Here is a 26,277-nt window from a genome sequence, read left to right on the forward strand (position 1 = left end):
CATTGATCCACAATGTTAACTTTTTTTTAGTGTTAACAGATGCTACCAAATCATCTTGGTTCCTCTCACATTCTATTTGTTTTTGAGTTATCCCAAATGCTCATGGTCTACGTTTACCAACATCGCTAAATTTAGGGGCAGCACAGTGGCTCAGTGGTTATCACTGCTGGCTCACAGCTCCAGTGACCCGGGTTCAATTCCAGCCTCGGGTGACTGTTTGTGTGGAGTTTGCACATTCTCCCCGTGTCTGAGGGTTTCCTCCCACAATCCAAAGATGTGCACATTAAGTGAATTGGCCATGCTAAATTGCCCGTAGTGTTAAGTGCATTAGTCAGGGGTGAATATAGTGTGATGAGTCTGGCCAGGTTGCTCTTCAGTGTGGACTTGTTGGGCCGAAGGGCCTGTTTCCACACTTTTAGGGAATGTAATCTAATCTAAAGCATGTCCAAAAATAAAACCTGGAACACTAAATTATATTAAATCAGTATGTAAGCTTGACATGCTGATAGTGGTTGTTGAGTGTGTTGCTGGAAAAGTACAGCAGGTCAGGCAGCATCCGAAGAGCAGGAAATAGACGTTTCAGCCCAGAGCCCTTCATCAGGAATGACTTGCTGAGAGCCCACAACACATCTAGCCATACTCCTAGTGAGAGGAGGTGTGCAAGAGAAAACCTGGAATCACTTATGGGGAAAGTCCTTTCATGCCAAATATAATTGGGAGCATTTTGTCACTCTTGCCTCAGAGTGTGATTATTTTGAACCCAACATTGCCCTGTAACCTGGATCGTATGCTCATTCCCTGTAGTTCCCTTGAACCGTATGCTTTGCAGAAGACGATATATTTCTGTCTTCTCTTGGTTGGTTTGAATATAGAACAATATGGTGCAGGAGCAAAACCTTTGGCCCGCTTTGTTTGCTGACCATGATGCCATTCTAAACTAATCCTATTTGTCTGCATGTGGTCTGTATCCCTCTAATCCCTGTGCGTTCGTGTGTCTGTCTAAATGCCTCTTAAACATTGCTAATGTATTTGCTTCTATCACCACCTCTGGCAGTGCATTCCAGGCACCTACCACCCTCTACATGAAAAAAAAACTTGTCTTGTACATCTCTCTTAATCATTTCCCCTCCTCACATTCAACCTATGTCTCCTAGTATTTGAAATTTCCACCCTGATGGGGAAAAAAGACTACATCTTCAATCTATCCATGCCGCTCATAATTTTATAAGCACTTATTACGTCACTTCTCAGCCTCCAATACTCCAGCAAAAAACAGTGAGTTTGTCCAATCCCTCCTTACAGCTAATACACTCCAAGCAAGAAAACACCCTGGTAAACAACTCTTCCACTCTCTCCAAGCCCTCCACGTTGTTTCAATAGTGTGGTGGAAGATGTAAACATTCAAAGGCAACTGTCACTTGAGATATGTCTTCACCCAGAGACTGGAGAGCCTGTGGAATTCTGTGCCCCAGAAAGCAGTTGAGGCCAAAATAGAGTATTTTCAAGAAGGAGCTGCTGTGGTTGAAAGGTATGGAACAGGGGATTATGTTGGATGATCAGCCATGTTTGTGTTGAAAGGCAAAGCATGCCAAATGGCCAACTTTTATTTCCTGTCACCTTTTCCAAGTTAATTCTGCAATTCTGATCTCTTCTATGTTGATGTGGCAAATAAGACACCCCTGAGGATTACTCTGAATTAAAGTACAGTGTGTTTTGTATTTCACCGTGTGGAATTGCCCTGTTGAATCTTCAACTATACAAAACGTTGATGCGGCCACACTTGGAATATTGTGTACAGTTCTGGTAGCCACATTTTGGGAAGGATGTGGAAGCATTGGACAAGGCGCAGAGGAGATTTACCAGGATGTTGCCTGGTCTGGAGGGAAGGTCTTATGAGGAAAGGCTGAGAGACTTGATTCTGTTCTCATTAGAAAGAAGGCGGCTAAGGGGGGGATTTGATAGAGACCTACAAGATGATCAGAGGATTAGTTAGGGTAGATAATGAAATACGTTTTCCTAGGATGATGACGTCAGCTTGTACAAATTGAGGGGTGATAAATTTAAGCCAGATGTCAGAGGAAAGTTCTTTACGCAGAGAGTGGTAAGGGTGTGGAATGTTCTACCAGCTAATGTAGTCAACTCGGCCACATTAGGGATATTTAAACAATCCTTAGATAAGCACATGGATGATTTTGTGATCGTGTAGGGGGACGAGCTGAGAATAGTTCACATGTGGGCGCAACATCGAGGGCCGAGGAGCCTGCTCTGCGCTGTCCTGCCTGTTCTATATCCGACATCTGGATTGTTGGGGTTGGTGGTCAGAACGCCTGTATATAGTTCATCCTTTAATATGTGACAGCAGGAGGGCAAAATCTTAGACCAACTTAGATCTTTTCCTTAATGAAAACAGGTCTTTTAACTAACTGTGTTTGAGATGGTCTGTATTAGCTCTTCAAAGAGCTAATACAATCTGATATTCAACTCTGCATGTATTGTATGATCACATCCAGCTGAATTGGTTTATTTAAATATGGTAATATGGTGAAATGCATGAAATGAAGTGGCATTTTTGAAATTCTTTTGGGATGTGGGTGTCACTGGCTAGGCTAGCATTTGTTGCCTGCCCCTAAAGATGGTGGTGAGCCAACTTCTTGAATTGCTGCAGACCTTACACTATTGATTCGTAAGATGACACAGGCTTTGGGGGACAAACAGAACACCATTCTTGGTAATATAATTGTCTGTGTGACATCCCTGTCTGGTTCATCAGTGTCACTGGAAAGTAAATCCCATACCCCATTGGAAGGTCACTCTGGTTGCTCCATTTTTCATTTAGGGCATAACCCTAGAGTATTTCCCAGTGCTACAACTTAGATTTTAGAGTCTGAGTCATACAGCATTGAAACAGACCCTTCAGACCAACTCGTCCATGCTGACCAGTCATCCCAATTTGACCTCATGCTATTTTCCAGCAATTGACCCATATTCCTCTAAACTCTTCCTATTCAGGTACCCATCTCGACCACTTCCTCTGGCAGCACATTCTGTGCAAACACCATCCTCTGCGTGGTAAAAAATTATCTCGCAGGTGCCTTTTCAAATCCTTCCCCCTCACCTTCAGCCCCTCCTAGTTTTAAACTCCCCTGCCCTTGGGGAAAAGACCTTCACAGTTCACCATATCCATGCCCCTCATGATTTTATAAACCTCAATAAAGTCACCCCTCAACCTCTGACATTCCAGGGAAAAAAGCTCCAGGCTTTTCAGCCTTTTCTTATAGCTCAAACCTCCAACCCGGCAACATCCTTGTAAATCTTTCCTGCACACTTTCTAGTTTAACAGCCTTCCTGTATAAGGATGACCAGAACTGTACGTAGTATTCTAAAAATGACTTAACCAAAGTTCTATACAGCCACAACATGACATCCCAACTCCTACAGTGAATGCATTGACCAATGAGGGTAAGTGTAGCAAATGCCACCTTTACCAACCTCTCGACTTGTGACTCCACTTTCAAGGAACTATGTACCTGCACCCCGAGGTCTCTTTGTTCAGCGACACTCCCCAGGACCCTACCATTAAGTGTATGAGTCCTGCTTTGGTTTGCCTTTCCAAGATGCATCACCTCCAATTTATCTAAATTAAATTCCATTTGCCACTCTTCTCCCATTGACCCATCTTGATCAAAGTCATGTTGTACCCTGCGATAACCTCCTTCACTGTCCACTAAACTACCCATTTTGGTGTCACCTGCAAACTTACTAACCATGCCTCCTGTATTCCTATCCAAATCATTTATATAAATGACAAAAAGCAATGGACCCAGTACTGATCCTTGTGGCACACAGCTGGTCATAGGCCTCCAGTCTGTAAAGCAACCCTCTACCACCATCTTATGTTCAAGCCAATTTTGTATCCAATTGGCTAGTTTCCCCTGCATCCCATGTGATTTGACCTTACTAGGGGATAGTGATGAAGGGCTATGCCCTAAACGTTCATTCTCTTGCTCCTCAGATGCTACCTGACCTGCTGTGCCCTTTCCAACGCCACACCTTATTGAATCTAACCTTACTAACCAGTCTACCACGCAGAACCCTGTCGAGCTCTTTGCTGAAGTCCATACAGACAATGTCTTCTGCTCTGCCCACGTCAATCTTCTTTGTTTTGTTGGGGATCAAGGCCTTTATTATGTATCCAGTGCCTTCAGCAATTTCAAATATCAAATGAAGTGAATCAGATCATCTGATTAGATTAGATTAGATTACTTACAGTGTGGAAACAGGCCCTTCGGCCCAACAAGTCCACACCGACCCGCCGAAGCGCAACCCACCCATACCCCTACATTTAGGCATCATTCACTGAAGATTTGATATTTGGCATTTCTGTTGTTCTGACTCATGTTTATGCTGCTATCAACATTCACAAGCATTTTAATTTAGATTAGACCACTTACAGTGTGGAAACAGGCCCTTCAGCCCAACAAGTCCACACTGACGGGCAATCCACCCAGACCCATTCCCCTACATTTACCCCTTCACCTTACACTATGGGCAATTTAGCATGGCCATTTCACCTGACCTGCACATCTTTGGATGATGGGAGGAAACAGGAGCACCTGGAGGAAACCCACGCAGACACTGGGAGAATGTGCAAACTCCACGGAGAGTTGCCTGAGGCGGGATTGTCCAGTCACTTTGAGTCTGTGGGATCTTGCTGACTACAAGTTGGCTGCTGTTTTTCTTAAATTACAACAGTGACTCTACCAAAGTAAACCAGCTGTAAATCCCTGTGGGACATTCTAAGGTTATGGAATGCAGGACAATTTATGTAAATTCAAATTCTGCAATAATGGCTTTGGCCTACTCTGACATCACAATATAAAGCATTTTTTGAAGTTGTTGAGGTAACTGAATGATGACAGAAAAATTTGTAAAATGCATTATTGTATTTAATAAATTTGGAAATCAGCTATAATGCCCGTTCCCAAGGCAAGTTTCGAAATTTGTGCATTGCAAGTGTAGCAGTGCCATAATAATACTAAAATTCAGAATGTTTTTCAGAATTGGTTGATTAATTACAGTTATGGTAAAAGTGATGGTAGGATGCTGTCAGACTATAGTTGCACCATTCGAAAGTCTTCAAACATAGTTGTCAAGCTTTTTCTATTTATCATATCTAGGACTTTGTGTTAGGCACCCAGGTTTTGTAAGTATAGGCCATACACTTGTATATAGGTGAAAACCAAAAATTGGTTTGCATTTATATGGTTCTGAAGAGTCGTACCAGACTTGCAATACCAACTGTTTCTCTCTCTCTCTTTGTAGATCCCTGCCAGACCTGCTGAGTTTCTTCAGCACTCTGTTTTTCATTTTTATATAACTCGCCATAATCACTGGATATCTCAAAAGTTCTTTGCTGCTAATGAAGTGTTTTTGAAGTGTAGGCTTTAATATAGGTAATTCTGCATGCTGTCCGACAATATAATAATGGCTTTTTTTTTTGTCGTGTGATTGAGGTATATTGGCTTGGTCACCAGGGCTGACAGCCTGTTCTTGTTAAAAATGGTTCTGTGGGTCTTTGATCACTCAAGCTGGCAGATTAATGACGTGTGTGAAAAAAACATCATCTACAAGGTTTAGTAGATGTTTAACCTGGACTTTTGTGATTGACCTCTTTAGTTGTTGAGCATGAACCGGGGCCTTAGAAACTGAATAGTGCTACCAACAGGGCCACAGCTGATGAGCAAACAAGTTATGCTAGACCTGTATAGCTGAAGTATTATGCCCAATTTAGGAAGCACGTCAAGGCTTTAGAAAAGGAGAAACCATTGACCTATTTAAAAGAAACTTGGAGCTGTACCTGAAATGCTGTAATCTGCAAGGTTGTACACCAGGTGCTGGAAACTGGGGTTAAAATGGAGTGCTAGGTTTTCTTGGCTGTTGCGGGCATGATGGACAGAATGGCCTCTTCCTGTGCTGTTCTATGGTTCTCTGCTGCAGGGGAGATCCAGTGGAATGTCTGCAGGGATGAGGAACTTCAGTTAATGTGGAGACTTGGTGTTTTTCGTGGAGCACAGAAAGTTAAGGAGAGATTTAATAGGTATTGAAAATGAAGAGTGGTTTTCAATGTAGAGGAGAAACTGTTTGAGGTTGATTGGAAATGAGAATTTTTTTCTTGTATGATCTGCGATGTGTTTCCTGAAAGAGTAGCCAAGGCAAAATTATCAGGATCAAGAAAAGAAATTTGAATATATTGCTAGAAAAGCAAACTATGGGAAAGGAAAGGGGCATTGGGACTATTTGGATTGCTCTTTCAAGGAGTCAGGTGAGTGGCCATCGCCTACTCTGGAAAGTTCAGCTTGTAATAATTGTAATAAGTAGCACAGAAATAAATGGTGATAATACATGCTGAGCAGCAGTACTCTGAATTACTTTAGGTGATGTTTCAGGATTTGAGTAAATGTCTCTTGATAAATGGTTGATTTCCTTCAGTTCCCTTAATTGTGTTGTGCATCTAATGCATGCCATAATTGGAGTGTTGTGATGAAGTATTTGGCTTCGTAAACTTCATGCAGCCAACAAGCACTTGACTACATGTGTCAACTGAGCAAGCCTTGGAATGTTGATGATTTGCCATTGGAGCGTATGGGAGACTAGTTTTGTTTAAAACTTGTGCAGTCTGCTATCTCTTTCCAGGTGTAATACTGAGTGTGAAGATGTAGATCTTGGCAGTACAAGGAGTAGTTGAGGTGAACAGTGTAGATAGATTTCAGGGTGAGCTGCATAAACCTATGATACAGAAAGGGATATATTGACAGTGTGAGATGGAGAGATAGCAGCAAGCTTGGGTGGAGCAAATCGAATGATACAGCGCAGTACCAGCCCTTTGGCACTTGATGTTCTGCTGACCTGTGAAACCAATCTGAAGCCCATTTAACCTACACTATTCCATTTTCATCTATCTGTTTATCCAGTGACCAATGAAATGCCCTTAAAGTTGGCAAGTCTACTGGTGTAGACAGGGCTTTCCACGCCCTTGCTACTCTGAGTAAAGAACCTACCTCTGACATCTGTCCTATACCTATCGCCCCTCAATTTAAAGCTATGTCCCCTCGTGCTAGCTGTCACCATCTGAGCAGAAAGACTCTCACTGTCCACCCTCTCGAACCCTCTGATCATCTTGTATGTCTCCGAGTCCCCTCTCGACTTTCTCTCTAACGAAAACAGCTTCATGTGGACTGTTTAGGCCCAATTGTCTGTTTTACTGATGTAAATTTCTACACACGCATTTCTGTTCAGGCACACCAATATCCCTATATTGCATTTACATTTACATTTGGTTTGATTTAAAATGTAATGAGTGACGTGACCTACAATTCCCATGGGTACCAGCTGCCATGGCTGTAGCATTCTGCCCAGAATGCTAACTAATGGGATAGGTTTTCTCCCCTTCATTTCCCTCGACCTCTCTTTTGAAGTGTTCTGCAAACTGGGCCGTGCAGCAAAAGCAGTGACTGAAAAGTCATGCTGTGCTGTAATCAGCCACTAAGAGGTGCCACAGTATACAGTGATTTTATTTCATGAACTGTAGGGGGCCACTCAGTTTTATTCAAGAATGGATTCTGATGGCCTGTTTAGAAACCAGAGGGCAGGAGGGGCATGCATGTTACAATTTGGAGCAGCCTCCCTCAAAGGGTACTGGAAGGCAATGTGGCAGTAATTTTGAAAAGGGAGTTTAAATTTTGCTTAAAAGATAAATTTGCAGGGAAAGAGTAGGGGAATGTGGGGCCGGTCGAATAGTACATTTAACCAACTGGTGGAAGAAGACAAATGTCCTGTATTCTACAAAGCACAGACTACTTCTTGTCCTGCTTATTTCAAGTCTCATTTCATGGTTCAAGGCGGTCCTGGATTTACAAATGCTCGAATTTACAAACCTGATCCCTTGTTTATATTAATTTTGAGGATCTAACATGAATATTTGCTTATATTTATGAATGGTCAGTTAAAACAATATTGTGTTGTGTTCTGACTTGCGTACATTTCGACCTAAGAAAGCACACACAAACTGAACCAGTTCATAACCTGGGGACTGCCTGTAAAAGTGTTAGTTTCATTGGCATAGTTATAAAGCCTGAAAACGTTGTATCTATTTAATGATACAGACACTCCCATCGGGTGAAATTACTGAGATACAAGTTGTGACGGATTACCTCTCCAGTTCCATTCCTGATGAAGGGCTTGTGCCTAAAATGTTGACTTTCCAGCTCCTCAAATGCTGCTTGACCTGCTGTGCTTTTCCAGTGCCACACTTTTGACCCTATCCAGTTCCATTCTAGCATATTGGGGAGGGGATCCTAGCTTTAGCTTGTTTTAAATTAAATCCCTGTGGTGTTGCCACATGAATCTCCCAAGGCCGCATGTGTTTTCACATATGGATATATAAGAACCATGCTCGCCATTTTGGAGTGACAATATCCTGGGGGCACTTTTTAATCAATCCCTGATCATTATCCTGTTACTGTTTGCCATCTTTGTGGTATTAAAATTGCGGCAGCTCGTGGTAGGTTTTAAAATAAATGTAATTGGCTGTGTAGTAGTTGGGAGATTCTGAAGTCTTAAAAGCTGCATCACAACAGATGCAGGAGTAGGCCATTCTGCCCTTCGAGCCTGCACCACCATTCAATATGATCAGGGTTGATCATCCTCAATCAGTATCCTGTACCTGCCTTATCTCCATAACCCTTGATTCCACTATCCTTGAGGGGTAATGAAGGATGGGCAATAAATGCTGGCTCAGCCAGCAATATCTGCATCTCCTGAAATTAGTAGTACTCATTTGTTGGCGTTGGTTCAGTGGGTAGCACTTCTGCCTCTGAGTCAGAAAGGTGGTACATTCAGTTTCACCCCAGTATGTTGAGAACGAACAAAATCTAGGATCATTCACTGGAAGCACTGTCACCTTTCAATTGCGATGTTAAACCAAGGCCCTCATTCAGTGAGGAAATCTCAGGGAGATTTTGAGTGTTTTGGAGATAACCCCTTGTTCTAGCTAATGTTTATCCTTCAACTGACATTACTTGAAACAGATTATCTGGCCATTATCGCTTTGCAGTTTATGGGAGCTTGCTCTTTTGAAGCTAGCTGCCACACTTTTGTTCTGTTAAGTGATTGCATCTAAAAGAGTACTTCATTGACTCAAGGAGTTTGTCATTATAGAAACATAAATCATTTGTTTTTTTTTAAAGCAAATAAATCAAAGGGTGGATATAGAAGCGCGTTTCCCCATGCTGAAAAATTAAACAAAACCAAATCCAAGCTAGTCATAAATTCAATGAGGTATATTCCAAGTGGTTAGAATATAAATATTGGTGTCAGAAGTGGTTGAGGCAAATGTCGCAAATGAAAGGCAAACAAGTAGACATGAGAAAATGGATTAGATCAGTTTGTTGAAAGACCTGAATATGGCAGTGTCAGTTGAGAGAGTGTGGTGTTTGAACATCGTCACAAATTAATTGGGCCACGTCACGTGTTTCTGTGCTTTACATTCTGTTTAATGTGCCTTTCTTCTCTCACGAAGTCGTTGGTTGTTGAAAATGTTTGCTTCCTTTGAATAGCTGCCTTTTTCTACTACATGAATATTTATTTTAATTCTGCAGGGAGGAGGATGACATCAATGATGTGGCCTCCATGGCTGGGGTTAACGTCAATGAAGAGCGTGCACGCATTCTTGCAACAAACTCTGAATTGGTGGGCACTATTATCCGGTCCTGTAAAGATGAAGCATTTCTCTCCTCTGCATCCCTGCAGAGAAAAGCTTTGGAAATAGGTAAGTGACCATATCCCAGCACAACACAAAACACTGGAGACATGTCAGAAAGACACAACCATTGTCATGGGTGATTTTAATCTGCATATCAACTGGACAAATCCAGGGTAACATGGAAGATGTCAGGAATTGTTTAATTTCATTTCATGTACACCCTCTCTGGTAATAGGTTAATTTTGATCTAATAATGTATAATCAAGTAGGAGTAACATTAGACCTCATTAAGAATCACTTGGGAATAATGATCACAACATGATAGAATTTTAAATTCAGTTTAAAGGAGAGTAACTCTGATCTCAAAACAAGGGCAGTTAGAGGTATGAATAGTTATCTGGAGTGTGCTGGGTAAATAGACCAAGGGGAAGGTCAGTAGTTGAGCAGTGGCAGGCATTTAAGAAGATATTACATAACGCTCAGCAAAATGTATTCCAGTCAGAAAGAAATCAGTGAGAAGGATGAACCACCCGTGGTTAACGAAGGTGGTTAAGGTGAATATTCAATGAAAAACAGGCAGACAATATGCCAAAAAACTAGAGTTTGGGGTTTTTTTTGGAAATGAGCAGTTGATGACTAAAAGGCTAATGAGAGGCAGAAAATTTATTATGAAAACAAATTGGCAAGAGATATTAAAAACAAACAACAAGAACTTCCATAAGTATCTAGAAAAGAGTAGCTGACGTGTGAGGCCCCTTGGAGGGTACAACTGTGTAATTAACATCTGGGAGCAAGGAAATAGCAGGTAATTGAAAACAATATTTTGCATTAGTGTACATAATGGACGAAACTATAAACATACTGAAGAAAGCCAATAAACCAGGTGTTAATAAGAGGAATGATCTAATTGAAGAAATAAAGTATTTGACACTCATGGGACTGAAGACAAGACAAGTTGCCAGAGCCTGATGCCTGTATCCAAGTGTGTTAAAGGAAGTGACTGCAGAAATCATGCTGTCATTGGTTAAAATATTCCCGAATTTGCTGCTTTCAGGGAGGGTTCCAGTGAATTGGAAAGCCACATCTCAAAGTTTGAAAAGGTTTGGTTGGTAAGGGTTAGAGCACAAGAGCAGATTGTATCCCATCAGCTACCAGTTATACAACTGGCTTCAATAGCCAGGGGATAGGGCTGGCTGTGATATGCCTTTGTCCCCTTTCAGCTTCAGTCATCTATGATACTCCTGGCTGGCTTCAGGTGATGCAATTCTTGCAAGCTTGAGTTTCTCTGTAAATCCTGCTGCCTTGATCCAAACTTATGTCAAATCTCCTGTACTTAGTTACGTTGGTTTCTGACCTGGCTAGCAAGGAATACAGAGGATAATGAAATATTGGCCCTTGCTTCAAATGGGTTGGAATATAAGGGAAGTCTTAATGCAGCTAAATGAGGTGCTGGTGAGACCACATACTGTGAGCAGGTCTGAACCTTTTCGTTTTGGGAAGGTAATATTTCACATAGGCAGAGCAGAGAAGATTCACTGGGATGACCCCTGGTAGGGAGGGATTGTCTTCTGAGCAAAAGTTAAACGAGGTTGAGACTGTGCTCACTGGAGATTAGAAGAATGCGAGTTGATCTCATTGAAACCTGAAACGTCATTGGATGTTAAAGATGCTTGACAGGACAATGCTGAGGATGTTTTCCCTCGAGGCAGAGTCCAGGACCAGAGGGTATAATCTCAAAATAAAAGGTTCCCAGTTTAAGACTGAGATGAGGAATTGCTTCTGAGGGTTAACAGTCTTTGGCACTCTTTACCATACAGCTGTGTGACATAATCGTTTTTTATATTCAAGGCTGAGATAGATTCTTGATCTAGCTGATAAAACTTGTTCATGATCTTAGGGAGATCACACTCTTCAGTCACGTCTTATTTTTTATTTGTTTACCTGGAGAGAATAAGCTCCGTCTGTTCACCCTTCCCTGATATTCTCCATTCTAGCATTGAGCTCATTTAATGCTGTGCTTTCACATGCTTGTTCTTCATGCAATGAAATATCTATTTTCCAAAATGAAAAGCAAAGCTCAGCAGGTCCGTGGAGAGAAGCATAGTTAATTTTTTAGTTTGATTGACTTGGAAAGGAAGTAGATTATGTCCATCCAATTTGCTGCCTTTTTCTTCTCTTTCCCTTCCATTCAGAACCATCATGGAGTTATTTATTCCTAATACTGTACTGTCTCCTTCCCAAAGCACCTTTCCTTGAATGTGCAGGCGATGCAAGACCTGTCCTTGTGCTTACTCCCTTCCCACCATCCAACGTCTCAAACACTTCACCGTTAGGTGGAATCGTGATTTGAATATGATCCTTTCAATTTAATATACACCATTCAGTACATAGTCTGCCTGCTGTATAGCACACTGCCAGACATTAGTAGACTGCTTTGCGATGCACTTTTGTCCAGTTTGCAGTGTGACTGAGTTTCCATTTGTCTGTTTTAGTTCTCTACCTTGCTCCTTCAGTGTTCCAGTGCAGCTGAATGTTCAGGTGAAGAACAGCATCTTGTAATTCCATTTGACATTTTACAGGCTCCTGGACTCAGCATTGTGTTCTCAAATTTAGACAATAGGTTCTGGCCCCCATTTCCTTTCTCTTTGTTTTGCAAGTTTCAATTTTACTCTTTTATTTCGTTGCTTTCAAATGAGAACTGTTCATAATTTTGCCACTTGCATCATCTCCATGTGTATCTATTCTTTCTTTACTCAACACCATAGGACCGTTATCATGCATCATTAAACATTTTGTCACAACTTTTCTTCTGTTTTACATTGTATTATAGACTTTCCTTTTTATTTTTCTCCCCCCAAGCTGCTTCTTGCATTTTAATAATCTGTTATATTTGTTAGGACCATTGGCTTGACCAATAACTTTGTTTTTCTCTCTGTCCACATGGTAGGTATGCTTATTGTTTACAGCAATTTTATTGTTAAAGGCTCACTTGGTTAACTAATGCCCTTTAGGGAAGGAAATCTGTCCCCCTTGCCTGGTCTGCAGATGGCTCAGGGCGTTGTAACTCCAGACCCTACAGCAATTTAATTGAATCATTAGTGCCCTCTGAAATAGTTTTAATGAGTCACTCTGTTTAACCATAACTGGGGATGGGAGACAAATGTTGGCATTGCCAGTGACACATTCATCCCATGCAAAAATAACCCAAAAAAGTTGCTTTTTGTTCTGTTTCCAGTGTCTGCAATATGTTTTTCCTGTTGTGATTAAACGGGTGATGAATATACAGTTGTTTTTGAATTATTGCATGTCAATGTGCTTAAGCTTTTGATGCCTTTAGCCTAATTTAACAAACCTGGTAATCGATAGAAGGTGCTTTTTATTGCCTTAATTTCAACTTTATCCCAAATTCAGCCAATGGGTGTGACTGCAAAATCTTCCATTTGCCTTTTTAAAGCCTTGAGTGAATACGTTGCAGAAAGTGGCCCCTGTAACAGGAACTAATTTGATTCCAGCTGAATGCTGTGCAGGTAATTCATTAATAAAAACCCTATCCTAGTTTTATGGGAGATAGTTTGGAATACATAATTAATTCAGTGAAATTTTGTTTATAAACTAATGAATAAGGGTGATGTTGCAATGGTGTGTGTCCCATCTACTTGCACCAAGAAAAATGGCCAGTGTAAAAATGAGGTCTTTCTTTGCAAAAGTCATTTTTTTCTAAATTGCATTTCTTTCAGGATTTCTTTTTCAATTAAAACATGTAAGGCTGGCTTGGAAGTATCTGTATTGTGTGTGCAAACTGTTCCTGCTTTTCTTAAAAGAAAAGTTAGGCTGTTGGCTTTCAACAAAGAGGGAAGTCTGATTTGTTCTGGTATGCACTGCGGCTTTCTTCATTGACTGTAGCTTGATCTGTCTTTTCCCTTGAGCAAGTTTGTAGAGTCTGTGAAAAACAGCAAACGCCCAAGGTGCTGGTTTAATGAGTTGTTTCTTTCTCCCTTCCTCCCCCATCACCCTCTTATATTCTGTTGGTGTTTCTTTAGGTCTACTGTTCTTATTTTCACACTGCTTTTCATGTAATTGCTTAACAGTAGAACAGTGTTCTGGATGGAAGAGGCCAACTCTCTCCATCTGTAGTCATCAGTTTGTTTATCCTGAAATTGTATTTTAAAAGGTTATTTCAGGATAATGTGATAAAAGTTTTATGGGTTTTTTTTGCTTATTGTAAATTGTATTCCATTCCTCCAGCACAAACAAGGGGGCCTTGGAGAGTTTGTGGAGATCCCCAAAAGGCACTTGTTTGATCTGGAGTGTAGCTTCTAATGACTAAAAGGCGTGTACCTGTAGCTGGGAGGGTGGTCTGTCTGCTGTGTGTGTGTGTGTGTGTTTGTGTGTGTGTGAGAAAGACACAGCCTGATGACCAACAGCTTTCCTCAACGCCCTGAGCCATCTGCACAAAAACAATTTCAAAAAAATCAATTCACTGTTGTTATTTAGCTCTTCAGGCTTGAACAGGCAGAGTAAAGCTTCGTTTTCAAGGCGTGGCACTCCTTCCTTGTATTGGTGAGTAAGGATGTATCCACTCCCAGTACCCTTTTTTATCCAGAGAATGAAAAGTACTTTTTTTCCTGAATTCCTTGTCACTGCATACATGTGTATCAGAGTCATTTGTCTGTCCTGGCTGTCGCCTCATCTTGTGGCGAATTGTGACTTGTGCCTGCCAGAGTTGCAGATCCTCTTCTTTTGCTGAAGTTGCTGCATTCTGTTGGTGCACATTGTATTTTTGTTCACCTGTTAGGCACAGGAATGATCAAGATGAGCTGCTTTGTCTTATCCCCTCATCGGATTTAGTGAATGTTGGCACTCAGCTATCCACATGGTCCCTTACCAATCTTCAATGCTTTAGAATGCTGGGAATTGATGGGGCTGTCGCTGTGATACGGAGAGGAGGCTCATGTTGGCTATTGACCAGTTGTCCCAAATATGCTGTGAAGGTCCTCATGCTTGCTCACCAAGTCCTTGGTGTTGTAGGAAATTTCCCCGCAGAAGAGGTATCCCACTAGAGACATTGATAAGAATATATGAAGGAGGAGTAGGTTATGCCCTATGGCATTCAGTAAGATCATGGCTGATTGTTGAACTCCAGTTCCCTGCCTGCCTGCCATAATCTCGTGACCAAGAATCTGTGTCTCAGCCTTCTAATGTGTTCAATGACCCAGCCTCCCTGTGGAAGAGAGTTCCATATTGAATGATCCTCAGATGAAATTTGTTCTGTCTCTGTCTTAAATGGGAGACCGCTTATTTTTAAGCTATGCCTCTTAGTTCTAGACTCACCGAGGGTTAATGTCCTTTCAGTGCACATACCTTGCTGATTGGCACAGTGCTCTGTTCTGGATTATCTGGTGCAAGACCAGTGTGAGGAAGCAGACCATGCATATGTATCATAACCGGAGGCCAAGGAAAATCTTGTATGCAGAATGAAATTATACTTGGAAAATTTGAGAAGGCTCAAACAACGTTTGAGGATGGAGTGTGCTTCTGTGGTTTGCACTTAATGGGCAGCCCTGGTCTCTGTATGAAAAGATGAAGCACATGTATGCTAAGAATGAGATTTTACCTTTCTTCATGTTTCTTAATTTTTTTTTCAAGCAAAGTATTTTCTAGACCTCTGATCTCCTCTTCCCCCATTTGGGCCTTTTCGTTTCCTCAAGTATCCTACTTTGCATCTTTGCTATTGGCCATTGACCCAGCCTCTCACCCAAGGTGTTTATTTTCTTGTCCATCCACCAGGTTCAGGTGCTCTTTGCTGCAGGCCTCCTGATCTGAACATTCTCTTGCCTGAGGGTTTAATCTCTCCACTACCCAACCAGAGCCCTTTGAGTCTCTTTGTGGTCAGCTGATCTGTAGGCCTGCCTAACCTTGTGCTGCCAATCTCTCTCCTGTGGATTTTTGGTGATTGACCCAACAAGACTGCAGATGCTGGAAACCAGATTCTGGATTAGTGGTGCTGGAAAAGCTGGTGATTGGCCTTACAAGGCCATCAGTCTGTGCTGACAGAGATGGGAAAAAGGGTATGAGCTTCCTTTTCTTTTCATCTCAACATTCCTCTCTACTTTTCCACAGTGTCTCTTCCTGACTTGTAGAGATTTGAACTGGCGGTTTCTGGATTGTAGAGAAAAATTCTTGATGGAGCAGGATATACCAGAGTCTGACTATCTGCTACTCCCTCACTGCCAATCAAACTTTGTGTGTGTGTGTATTTTTTTTAAAAATTAAGTATTTTGGCTCAATTGAACTGTGAACTCAACATTTACTTAACTGGCAATTGGGCTTGTAGTCTTGAAGATGGTTCTGAGAACTGTTTAAGCCTCTCAGCAGCAGGATAATGCATTATGCATCACACAGCATAACATTCTTGCCCTTGTATAATTTATAAGTAACACCCTGGGAATTCCATTAGCATTTACTGCAGTGATTCAGTTGTGAATGTGCTGTCTTACCTTTCTCCTGTTTCGGAGACAGTAAGGACTGCAGATGCTGGGAGTCAGAGTTGATAGATGTGAAGCTGGAAGAGCACAGCAGGTCAGACAGCATCTGAGGAGCAGCAAAATCAATGTTTTGTGCTGAACCCCTATGTCAGGAAATTTGGAGGGGGGGGGGTGACTGAGTAGATAGGTGAGTAGGAAGATGGAAAGGCTAGACCAGGTCAGGGAGGTGAGGAGGAGGGATGGGGCTAGACATGGGATAAGGCTGGAGGAGGAGGGATTTTGAAGCTTCTCCTCTCTCCTCCCCCAGCCTTATCCCATGTTTAGCCTTCTGTCCTCGCCTCCCTGCCCTGGCCTAATCTTTTCCATCTTCCTACTCGCCTATCTGCTGCACCCTTCTCTCTGACCAATCACAACAACCCCCTAACCTGTATCCACCTATCATCATCCCACTTAACCTTATCCCCCTCCCCCATCCCCACCTCTGTATACTTCTGTGCTCCCTCCCCCTTCATAGTCCTGATGAAGAGTTTCAGCCTGAAACGTTGACTTTCCTGCACCTCAAATGCTGCCTGACCTTCTGTGCTCTTCCAGCTTCATACCTTTCTCCTGTTAATTTGTTTCTCATTGGTTTTCCTACCAGTTGTTGCTAATTATTCTGCACACAGAAGCAGACCATTCACCTCATTGAATCTCTGGTTGCCAGGGAATGTCACCAACTGGAAACATTCAGTTTCTCTCTCCACAGATGCTGCCAGACATGCCACCTGAAGTTATCATTATTTACAACATTTTGTTTTGTGTATTACAGATTTCATAATCTATCCAAGTCCCCCTTCACCTTCTCTATCTCAGATCATAAGTGTGTCCTTCTAATCTGACTCTCTCCCTGTAGCTTTCCCTTCTGTTCAGTGTACCGAGAGAACAATTTATTCCTTTCATGGGTTGAAGGTGTCACAGACATCTCCAGTCCATTACATTGAGTCATAGAGATGTACAGCATGGAAACAGACCTTTCGGCCCAACTTGTCCATGCCGACCAGATATCTTAACCTTGTCCCATTTGCCAGCACTTGACCCATATCCCTCTAAACCCTTTTTATCAATATACCCAATGCCTTTTAAACATTGTAATTGTAACAGCCTCCATCACTTTCTCTGCTGGCTCTTTCTATACACCCACACCAGCCTCTGTGTGAAAACGTTGCCCCTAAGTCCCTTTTTATATCTTTCCCTTCACCCTAAATCTATGCCCTTTAGTTCTGGTCCCCCACCCCATAAATACTTTGTGTATTTATTGTCTCCATGCCCCTCACGATTTTATGAACATCTATAAGGTCACTCCCGACCTTTAACACTCCAGGGAAAACAACCCCAGCCTATTCAACCTCTCTCTTTGCTCAAATCCTCCAACCCTGATTAGATTAGAGTTTGCCAAGCTATTCAGAGTAAAGTGCTCTGTTACATGGGCACACAGACCTGACTATGGTGAGGCTTGCAGATGAATTGCAGTCATTCTTCAGGAGTTGTTTAATTGTCCACCATCCTATCCAGCTGGAAGTGGCAGGACTGCAGAGCTTGGATCTGATCGGTTGGTTATGTATTCGCTTAGTTCTGCCTTATCATTTGCTGCTTGTGCTTTTTAACACACAAGTAATCTTGTTTCATAGATTCACCAGGTTGACGCCTCATTTTTAGATATGCCTGGTGCTCCTCCTGGCACGTCATCCATTAAACCAAATTTGATCCCCTGATGGTTGTGTGGGGATAGGCTGGGCCGTGAGGTTGCAGATTGGACTGAAGTACGGTTCTGTTGTTGCTCAGTACATTATGGATGCCCAGGCTTGGGTTACTAGATCTGTTTGAGGTCTGTCCTATTTAGCAAGGTGGTAGTGCCATACAGCTCTGTGGAGGGTGTTCTCATTGTGAAAATGGGGCTGCATCTCTAATGGATTGTGCTGTGGTCTCTATCACTGTCATGGATGGATCAGATTACAATGGGATCTTGATGAGATGGGCCAATGGGCTGAGGAGTGTCCGATGGAGCTTAATTTAGATAAATGGTAAGTGCTACATTTTGGAAAGGCAAATCAGAGCAGGATTTATACACTTAATGGTAAGCTCCTGGAGAGTGTTGCTGAACAAAGAGACCTGGGAGTGCAGGTTCATAGCTCCTTGAAAGTGAAGTCGCAGGTGGATAGGATAGTGAAGAAGGCATTTGGTATGCTTTCCTTTATTGGTCAGTGTATTGAGTACAGGAGTTGGGAGGTCATCTTGCGACTGTACAGGGCATTGGTTCAGCTACTTTTGGAATATTGTGTGCAATTCTGGTCTCCTTCCTATCAGAATGTTGTGAAACTTGAAAGAGTTCAGAAAAGATTTATAAGGATGTTGCCAGGGTTGGAGGATTGGAGTTATCTGAAGAGGCTGAATAGGCTGGGGCTTTTTTCCCTGGAGCATCGGACTGAGGGTTGACCTTAATAGAGGTTTATAAAAGCATGAGGATAGGATAAATAGGCAAAGTCTTTTCCCTGGGGTCCGAGAGCCCAGAACTAGAGGGCATAGGTTTAGGGTGAGAGGGGAAAGATATAAAAGAGACCGAAGGGGCAACTTTTTCACGCAGAGGGTGGTACATGTATGGATTGAGCTGCCAGAGGAAGTGGTGGAGGCTGGTACAATTGCAACATTTAAAAGGCGTTTGGATGGATATATGAATAGGAAGGGTATGGAAGGAATTTGGCCAGTGCTGTCAAATGGGACTAGATTAGCTTAGGATATCTGGTTGGCATGGACTAGTTGGACTCGAGGGTCTGTTCCTGTGCTATACGTTTCTGACTCTGACAAATGCATCTTGTTGCTTCCCTCTTCTTCATCTTATGATGATGTTGGTATACCTTTGACAGGTTAAAAGCAGCAGAACTACCAGACCCAGCACCAAGTGTACTCAAAAATGGTAACAATGTAATGGTGGGTTGAACCACTTGATTAATCTGTTGCTTGGAGACAAAAACAAATTCTAATTCGGCCAAATCAGTTTAAATTATACCCGAAGCGCGCACAACTCCAAGCTTAAGTTGAGTATATTGACAATCTTAAAGGCCAATGACACAATCTGATCCTCTGAAGTATAAGGCCAGAGAAAGTTGAACAGTTGAGAGAACTGCCAGGCCTAGCGTATAGACTGCTTGAAAAACATCTTAAGTCCTTTTTCAATCAGAGAAGCAAAAATTCCTAACAAGGAGAAAAGAAGACACAGGAAAATCTGAAGACAAGAACCTACAACTGCCTGGTTTTGAGATAAGAGGTGTTATTTTGTAAATTTTAATTGGGAATTTTATCAGACTGGTATTAAAGAAGGAAAACTAAAAGATAGGTTAGAGAAAGAAATTGTAAATAGTGGTAAGTTAATTAGTCTCCCTATACTTTAAGGAATAAATTTGTTAATTTTTACTTTAAATACTTCTTGGCCACTCTAATTTTTACAGATTACTGCACAGGATAAATCTTTTCTGTGTTGCTGGTTTTAAATTTAGCAGGAGAGTTTACCCCGTGTCGTAACAATCTGCTGCAGACCCAGTCAAACAGCAATGTCATCCATCACTCAATCAGTAGTTGTGCTGCCGAGCCACTCTTGGTGGTGGAAAGTAAAATCCCCGACCCAGAGTACATTTTCCATCCTTGCTGCCTCCAGTGCTTCCTCCAGGTGTTGCTCAACATGGAGTACTGATTCATTAGCTGAGGGAGAGCTCCCTCCCTAAGGGCATTGCGAGTCAACCTACAGCATGTGGACTGCAGCAGTTCAAGAAGGCAACTCATCATCGTCACCACTTTCTTAACGGCAATCCTGGGCAGGTAATAAACGCTGGCCAACCGGCGACTCCTACATCCTATGAATGAGAAGTCTTTGTCCAAATTTATTATTTGTAGTGGGATTTGAACCTTAGCTGCCAGAGCACTTTGGCCTGTAGATTACAACTTCAGTAACAGTACAACAATTCCAAGTATCCTTTGGTGTTTAAATCACATGTTTAATGTGCCTTTGTACAAAGATATAAATTGAGCCAAGTGTAGAAGTGGGCTATACGGTTAGCAGAAACAGCTGGTAATACTGTAAGCAACCTACATCCCCATGTTACTTCCAGTGGTGCAGACACTATATTTCATATTGATTTATTCCTTCTATCCAGTGTTCCTTATCTCCGTCATTTGTGAATGGAAAATGTTTGCAGTTACTTGTTTTTTTTGTCACAATTTTCAAGTCTGGAGATTCGTGGAAACAGCTCAATCTCCAGACTTGAAAGAGATTGGAGATCAATAAACCTTCAACTGCTGGCAAGAGATGGACATTCAGCCACTAGTTCCAGATTACATTCAATCCTGGATAAATATACGATCTGATCTTGATTTCATATCCTTAATATAAGTACGTTTAATGAAGAGCAAAAGTAGGTCAATCAGCCCTTTGAGCCTGCTTTGTCTTTTAAGATTGTGGCTGATCTGTTTGTGTTTTGAAATCAAAATTTCCGTTCACATTGGATAGCCTGAGAATTTCAACAGGCAAGGGAATTGATCTTCCTGTGCTTTAAAATTCTCAATCCTCCCATCTCCACTGCTTCCTAATACAGATCTGAGGTGGTGCAACTACCAATGTTTTTTTTAGATTTGCATCTCCGTCCTAACAGGGCGAATCCCAATTCGGTTAAAAACCGTGCCCTCAAGTTCTGGACTCGTCAATGAGAGAAAACATCCTTTCCACATCTACCTTCCCAAAACTTTTCAGGATCTTGTATACTTCAGACAAATCACCCCTCACTCTTCTGAACTCCAGTGAAAATGGCTTATGCTCTCTAATCTTTCCTTATAAGGCAACCTCATTTCAGATATAGATCTAGTAAACCTCCTCTAAACTGCCTAACTGTATTTGTATCCTTCATTAAATAAGGAGACCAAACCTGCATATGTTTTTAAAATGTGGTCTCTCAATTGGTCTGTATAACAGAAGCACAGCATTGTCACTCTGATGTTCCTCAATCCCCCCCTCTCGAAGGATATTATTCTATTCACCTGCTTAATCACTTGCTGTGCCTGCATGCTAACCTTTTGTGCCTCAACCACCAGAATACCTGCATCATTTTGGACTGCAGAATGCTTTGGAGTTCCAAGATTAAAAGTTGACTTACTTGAGTTGTTTTAGGATTTGAGAGAAAACAGAGGTCGGAGTCTCAGACGAGCGCAAATAATCATTAAAATAAGAGCCAAGCAGCTTGAGAGAGCAAAGTCATGAAATGCTTCTACACACAGATGGCAATAATGAGTGAACCTCTGCCACAGTGGGGGAAAACTGCTGTGGCTCATTTAGTACTCAAATCTAAGGTCAAAATTGTAATTGTGTAAAAAGGCTCCAGGAGCTTTTTCAGGTGAAGAGATTTGGGCTGCAAACTACTTCTAGATTTCATCCCCTCAATGCTCTAGTTCTAAATTTAATGCTATGCTCCTTTAAGGACAAATGTAAAGAGTTGGCCACTTGGCTCCTTGAGCTTGTGATGATTTTCAATAAGCTAATTGGTCCCATAATCAATAGTTCAGATCTAAGATCTGCAGTCTAATAACTCACTGGTGGAGGAAGCTTCACAAGCATCCCTATTCTCCATTATGGAAGAGACCAATAAATCAGTGCAAAAGATGAAACTAAAATATTTGCAACAGTTTTCAGCCAGAAGTGCCAAGCAGATGATCCACCTCAGCCTCCTTCAGTGGTCCCCGGCACCACACATGCCAGTCTTCACCAAATTTGATTCAGTCAAGATAATAATCAGGAAAATATTGGAGGCACTGGATACTCCAAAGGCTGAGCCCTGGCGACATTCTGGCAATAGTACTGAAGACTTGTGCTGCAGAATTTGTTGCTCCCCTAGCCAAGCTGTTCCAGTACAGTTGCAATGCTGGTATCTATCCAACAATAAAGAAAATTGCTCTGGTTTGTCCTGTGCATCAAAGCAGGACAAATCCAACCCAGACAATTACTGCCCTATCTGTCTCTTCTCGATCATCAGTAAAGTGAAGGAAGGTGCTGTCAACACTGTAATCAGGCAGAACCTACTCAGTGATGCCCAGTTTGGGTTCCACCAGAGCCACTCAACTCCTGACCTCAGCCTTGGTTCAAACATGGACAAGAGGGGAGGGGAGAGTCATAGCCCTTCACAAGGCTGCATTTGACAGATTGTGGCATGAAGGATCTCTAGCAAAACTGGAATCAATGGGAATCTGAAAAATCTCAGCAGTTCACTGTCATACCTGGCATGTAGGAAGATGTTGTAGTTGTAGGAGGTCAGTCACCTCAGTTCTAGAATATGTTTGCAGGAGTTTCTCAGGGTAGTGTCCTGAGTCGAACCATCTTCAACTGTTTGATCAATAACCTTCCCTACATAATGAGGTCATGAGTGTGCAATCTGGACTATACCTCGGCTTGGGCCGCTAAGTTGTATGTAACATTCGCATTGCAGAATGTACTGTAACTGCTGCCCCAATACATTCAGCGGTGATTCTATCACTGCATCTCCCACTATCACAGTGGCTACAAGAGCAGGTCAGAGCCTAGGAATACTGCCATGAGTAACTCACCACCTGACTCTGCAAAACGTCCACCATCTACAAGGCATTTGTCAGGAGTGTGATGGAATACTCCACACCATCCAGGACAAAGCAGCCCATTTGATTGGCACCACATGCACAAACATCCACTCCCTCCACTGACGCTTGGTATTAGCAGTGTGTCTATAAGGTGCACTGCAGAAAATCACTGAAGATCTATAGACAGACATTCCAAAGCCATGGCCACTTTCCTCTCGAAGAAGGGCAAGGGCAGCTGACCAGGTAGGATCACCACCCCCTGCAAGTTCCCCTCCAATGCATTCACCATCCTGGCTTAGAAATATATTGCTCTTCATTCGCTGGGTTAGTGAACAAGTGATGGGCAGGGGCTAAGCAAAGTTTTTTTTTAACCTCAGCTGTGTTAAATGGTGACCTCGGGTTTTAGGGAATTATCCTCTGAACATCTACTCTCCCGCCTCCAATTTACTGCCTAAGCTTGTGGTGTTCCTGTGTACTAAGTGAAGGACACCCAGGTCCCTCAGTACCACAGCGTTTAATAGTTTGAACTTGTCTCCTCATCCTATTCATCATCAGTCCCATTCACCCAGTACCCAATGTGAACTGAGACATGCAGCTTTGCCAGACCAGGAGCTAATAAGAAAAGTTCTCATCCGCTTCTGCACCTTTCTGTGTGGCTTTGTGTCTCCCTGTTTCTCTAACTTACTGCCCTCCAAGATCTCTGCACTCTGCCAATTCTGGCCTCTTATGCATTGTGCTCTGCCCTCCTCCATTAGCAATTGTGTCTAGGCCCTAAGCTCCTGAATTCCCTCCTTAAACCTCTCCACCTTTCCACATCTTTCAAATTTTTTGACAAAGCTAACTCTTTGAACGTTCAACCACCTGTCTAAATATCTCCTTGTGTAGCACGTGCCAAATTTTATTTGGTGACCATTCTATGCTGCATGATTTTGAGAGAATTGCATAAACGTAAGTTGTTGCTGTAAATAAATCAGCTTCAACGACAGTAAAAATAGAGCTAAAAATAATTTTATGCATTAGGTCAGCAACTTGATGCCGAGAGCTAAGTTGCCAGTTGTGATATCTCTTTTTATTTTAGCAATTTTTGTGATCTTGTCAATTCATTATGTTAAACTAAAATTCCACATTTTAAAATTAACTTGTTCTAGATCATTCCTATTTCGGGAGTACTTTTACATTTTTTTTAAGAAAAGCAAAAAATGTCATTTTCATGTTGGTAGCATGCAGTGTGTTTCTGTCTGTATTATAAAATCATTTGTAACCATTTTAAATAAATACTTGTTTCTGATATTCCCTTTACCTATTTCCACCGAAACCCATGCTTTTCGTTTTGTGGTTTTAATATAGTACTTGTCTTCCAAGTGACCTCCAAGTGGAATGCTTAAGGCAAAATAAAATATGTATATTTCCCAGTGCTTAGAGCAGCCTTTTGGTTGTGAGATGAATAGTTATTTGAAGCCGTAGCATTATAAGAATTCTCATCCTCTGTCCTTTCAATTCGTGACATACTTTTTGAATCAGGACACAGTACATTTTGGTTCTGATTCGCAGGAGGACTGCTTTTTCTGCAGTCTCCAATTTTAATTGCACCATTTTGGAAGCTGTGCCTTTTTATATTAACTCTGAATTTTTCTCTCAACTCTTCATCTGTCTACTGCTGTCCTGCTTTAAGACAAGCTCCATAAAACCAACTTCTTGGACCAAGCTATTGGTCACCTGTCCTACTATCTCTGTAGTGATTGGTGTATTTTGTTGCTGTGTTCCCATAAAGCACCTTGAGATACTTTACCATATAAATGGCAGTTGTTGTTTTTTCTCTCAGGGTGTACATGTTGCTGGTTAGGTCAACACTTGATATCCATTCCTAATTGTGGCACAGTGGTAATGGATTACAATCGAGGACCTCAAGATGATGTTCTGGGGGCTTGAATTCAAATCTCAGCACGGCAGAAGGTGAAATTTGAGTTCAGTTAAAATCCTGAATAAAACGTTAGCCGAATGGTGACACTGGTTCAGTCATCTCCTTCAGGAAAGAAAATATTCCATCCTTGCATGTCCTGGCCTTCATGTGACTAGAGAACCACAGTTGATGCTAAAATGCCTTGTGGCACAGCCAGTGGCACCAAATGAATTGAACAAAAATTTCCCTTGAAGAGCTGCTGCTTTGAACCACTGCATCCTTAAGGGGTGTAGGTATACCAGTGCTTTTCTGTTCACGTCATGTCAATTGGAGTACAGGTTCAGAATAAACCGGGAACGGGTGTTGATTTAGTCCAGTCCTACTCTGTTTTAAAGTTTAAGTTTTGCCAAGGCAAGGTCAAACTCTAGTTAAGTTCCCTGGCATTGATTTAGATGGCAAGCGTATGAATGTATGAGTACGTTGGAAGGGGAAATGCTGTAACACGGGAATTGCTAGGAGGCAGAGATCTGAAAAATTGCATCTATGAATAAGCCTACTCTCGAAGATAAGATCTGTTTTGTCTCTTGCTTTGCAATCTTTCTTGCATCCAGTGTAATATTGGGAAGTGAGTTCTAGGATTTTGAATCAGTGACCATGAAGATGATAGTTCAAAATCAGGGTGATTTATGGCATAAAGTGGAACTTGCAGGTGGTGGTGTTTCCATGTATCTGCTGGCTTTCATGGTAGAGATGGCACAATTGGAAGGTGCCTCAGTGAGAATTGCTGCTCTTGAGGAGCTGGAGGAGTTGAATTTTTGAGTGGGTTTTGTATTTTTTACATCATGGGAAGTTTTGCAGGTATTCTCTCCTTTTTTGAGTCTTGTAGTAATAATTGACACATTGCTGCTCCTGCAGGGAAGACGCACGGTGTGACAGAGGTGAATTCTGATGTTTTGAGCACCATATCTCATGCCACGCAAGAACACTTACGGGAACTCGTGGAAAAGCTCACAGTAATTGCACAGCATCGGATGATGACATATAAGGTTAGTCACCTTACCTTACCATTTATTTTCATAATAACTAGCCTACTTATGCAAACTACTAGTAGCTGTGGATTCCTTGCCCTTTTATAATTTATGATTGAGTACAAAAGCTAGACAGTTTAAATGAAATCTATAGAGATCACTCATTTAAGCCATCAGTAATCGTGTTTTGGAAATTCAAGATTGACTCGCCAGTGCCAGCACTGAGAATCGTAGTCTGTTTTCCGAGTGAAGTGTTAAGCCAAGTTCCATCTGCCTAACCAAGACCTGATGGGACTACTTCAAAGAAGAGCAGTGGAGCTACACCATCTTTCCTGGCTGGTATTGATTCCTTGATTTGTGTTATATAGAAGCACGTTATCTAGTGGTAATTGCTTTGTATGGGAGTTTGCTGTGTATAAACGGGCTGTTGTGTTTTCTGGAATAGAGCAGTGACTGCACTTCTAAAAGTGTTTCATT

The 26,277-nt window shown here is 41.9% G+C and overlaps 1 protein-coding gene across 2 annotated transcripts in view; it reads left to right on the forward strand.

Moving 5' to 3' along the window:
* The window catches only part of LOC122548819 (transcription initiation factor TFIID subunit 4-like), a 125,751-nt gene that overhangs the window by 30,563 nt on the left and 68,911 nt on the right, over positions 1-26,277 (forward strand). For both annotated transcript variants that reach the window (XM_043687624.1, XM_043687625.1), the window contains exons 10-11: positions 9,657-9,826; positions 25,688-25,818. In XM_043687624.1, coding sequence (XP_043543559.1) covers positions 9,657-9,826; positions 25,688-25,818 — 301 coding nt within the window. The remainder of the gene's footprint in view (positions 1-9,656; positions 9,827-25,687; positions 25,819-26,277) is intronic.

Source organism: Chiloscyllium plagiosum, chromosome 4 (assembly GCF_004010195.1).
Source record: "Chiloscyllium plagiosum isolate BGI_BamShark_2017 chromosome 4, ASM401019v2, whole genome shotgun sequence".
In the NCBI taxonomy this organism is placed as follows: Eukaryota; Metazoa; Chordata; class Chondrichthyes; order Orectolobiformes; family Hemiscylliidae; genus Chiloscyllium; species Chiloscyllium plagiosum.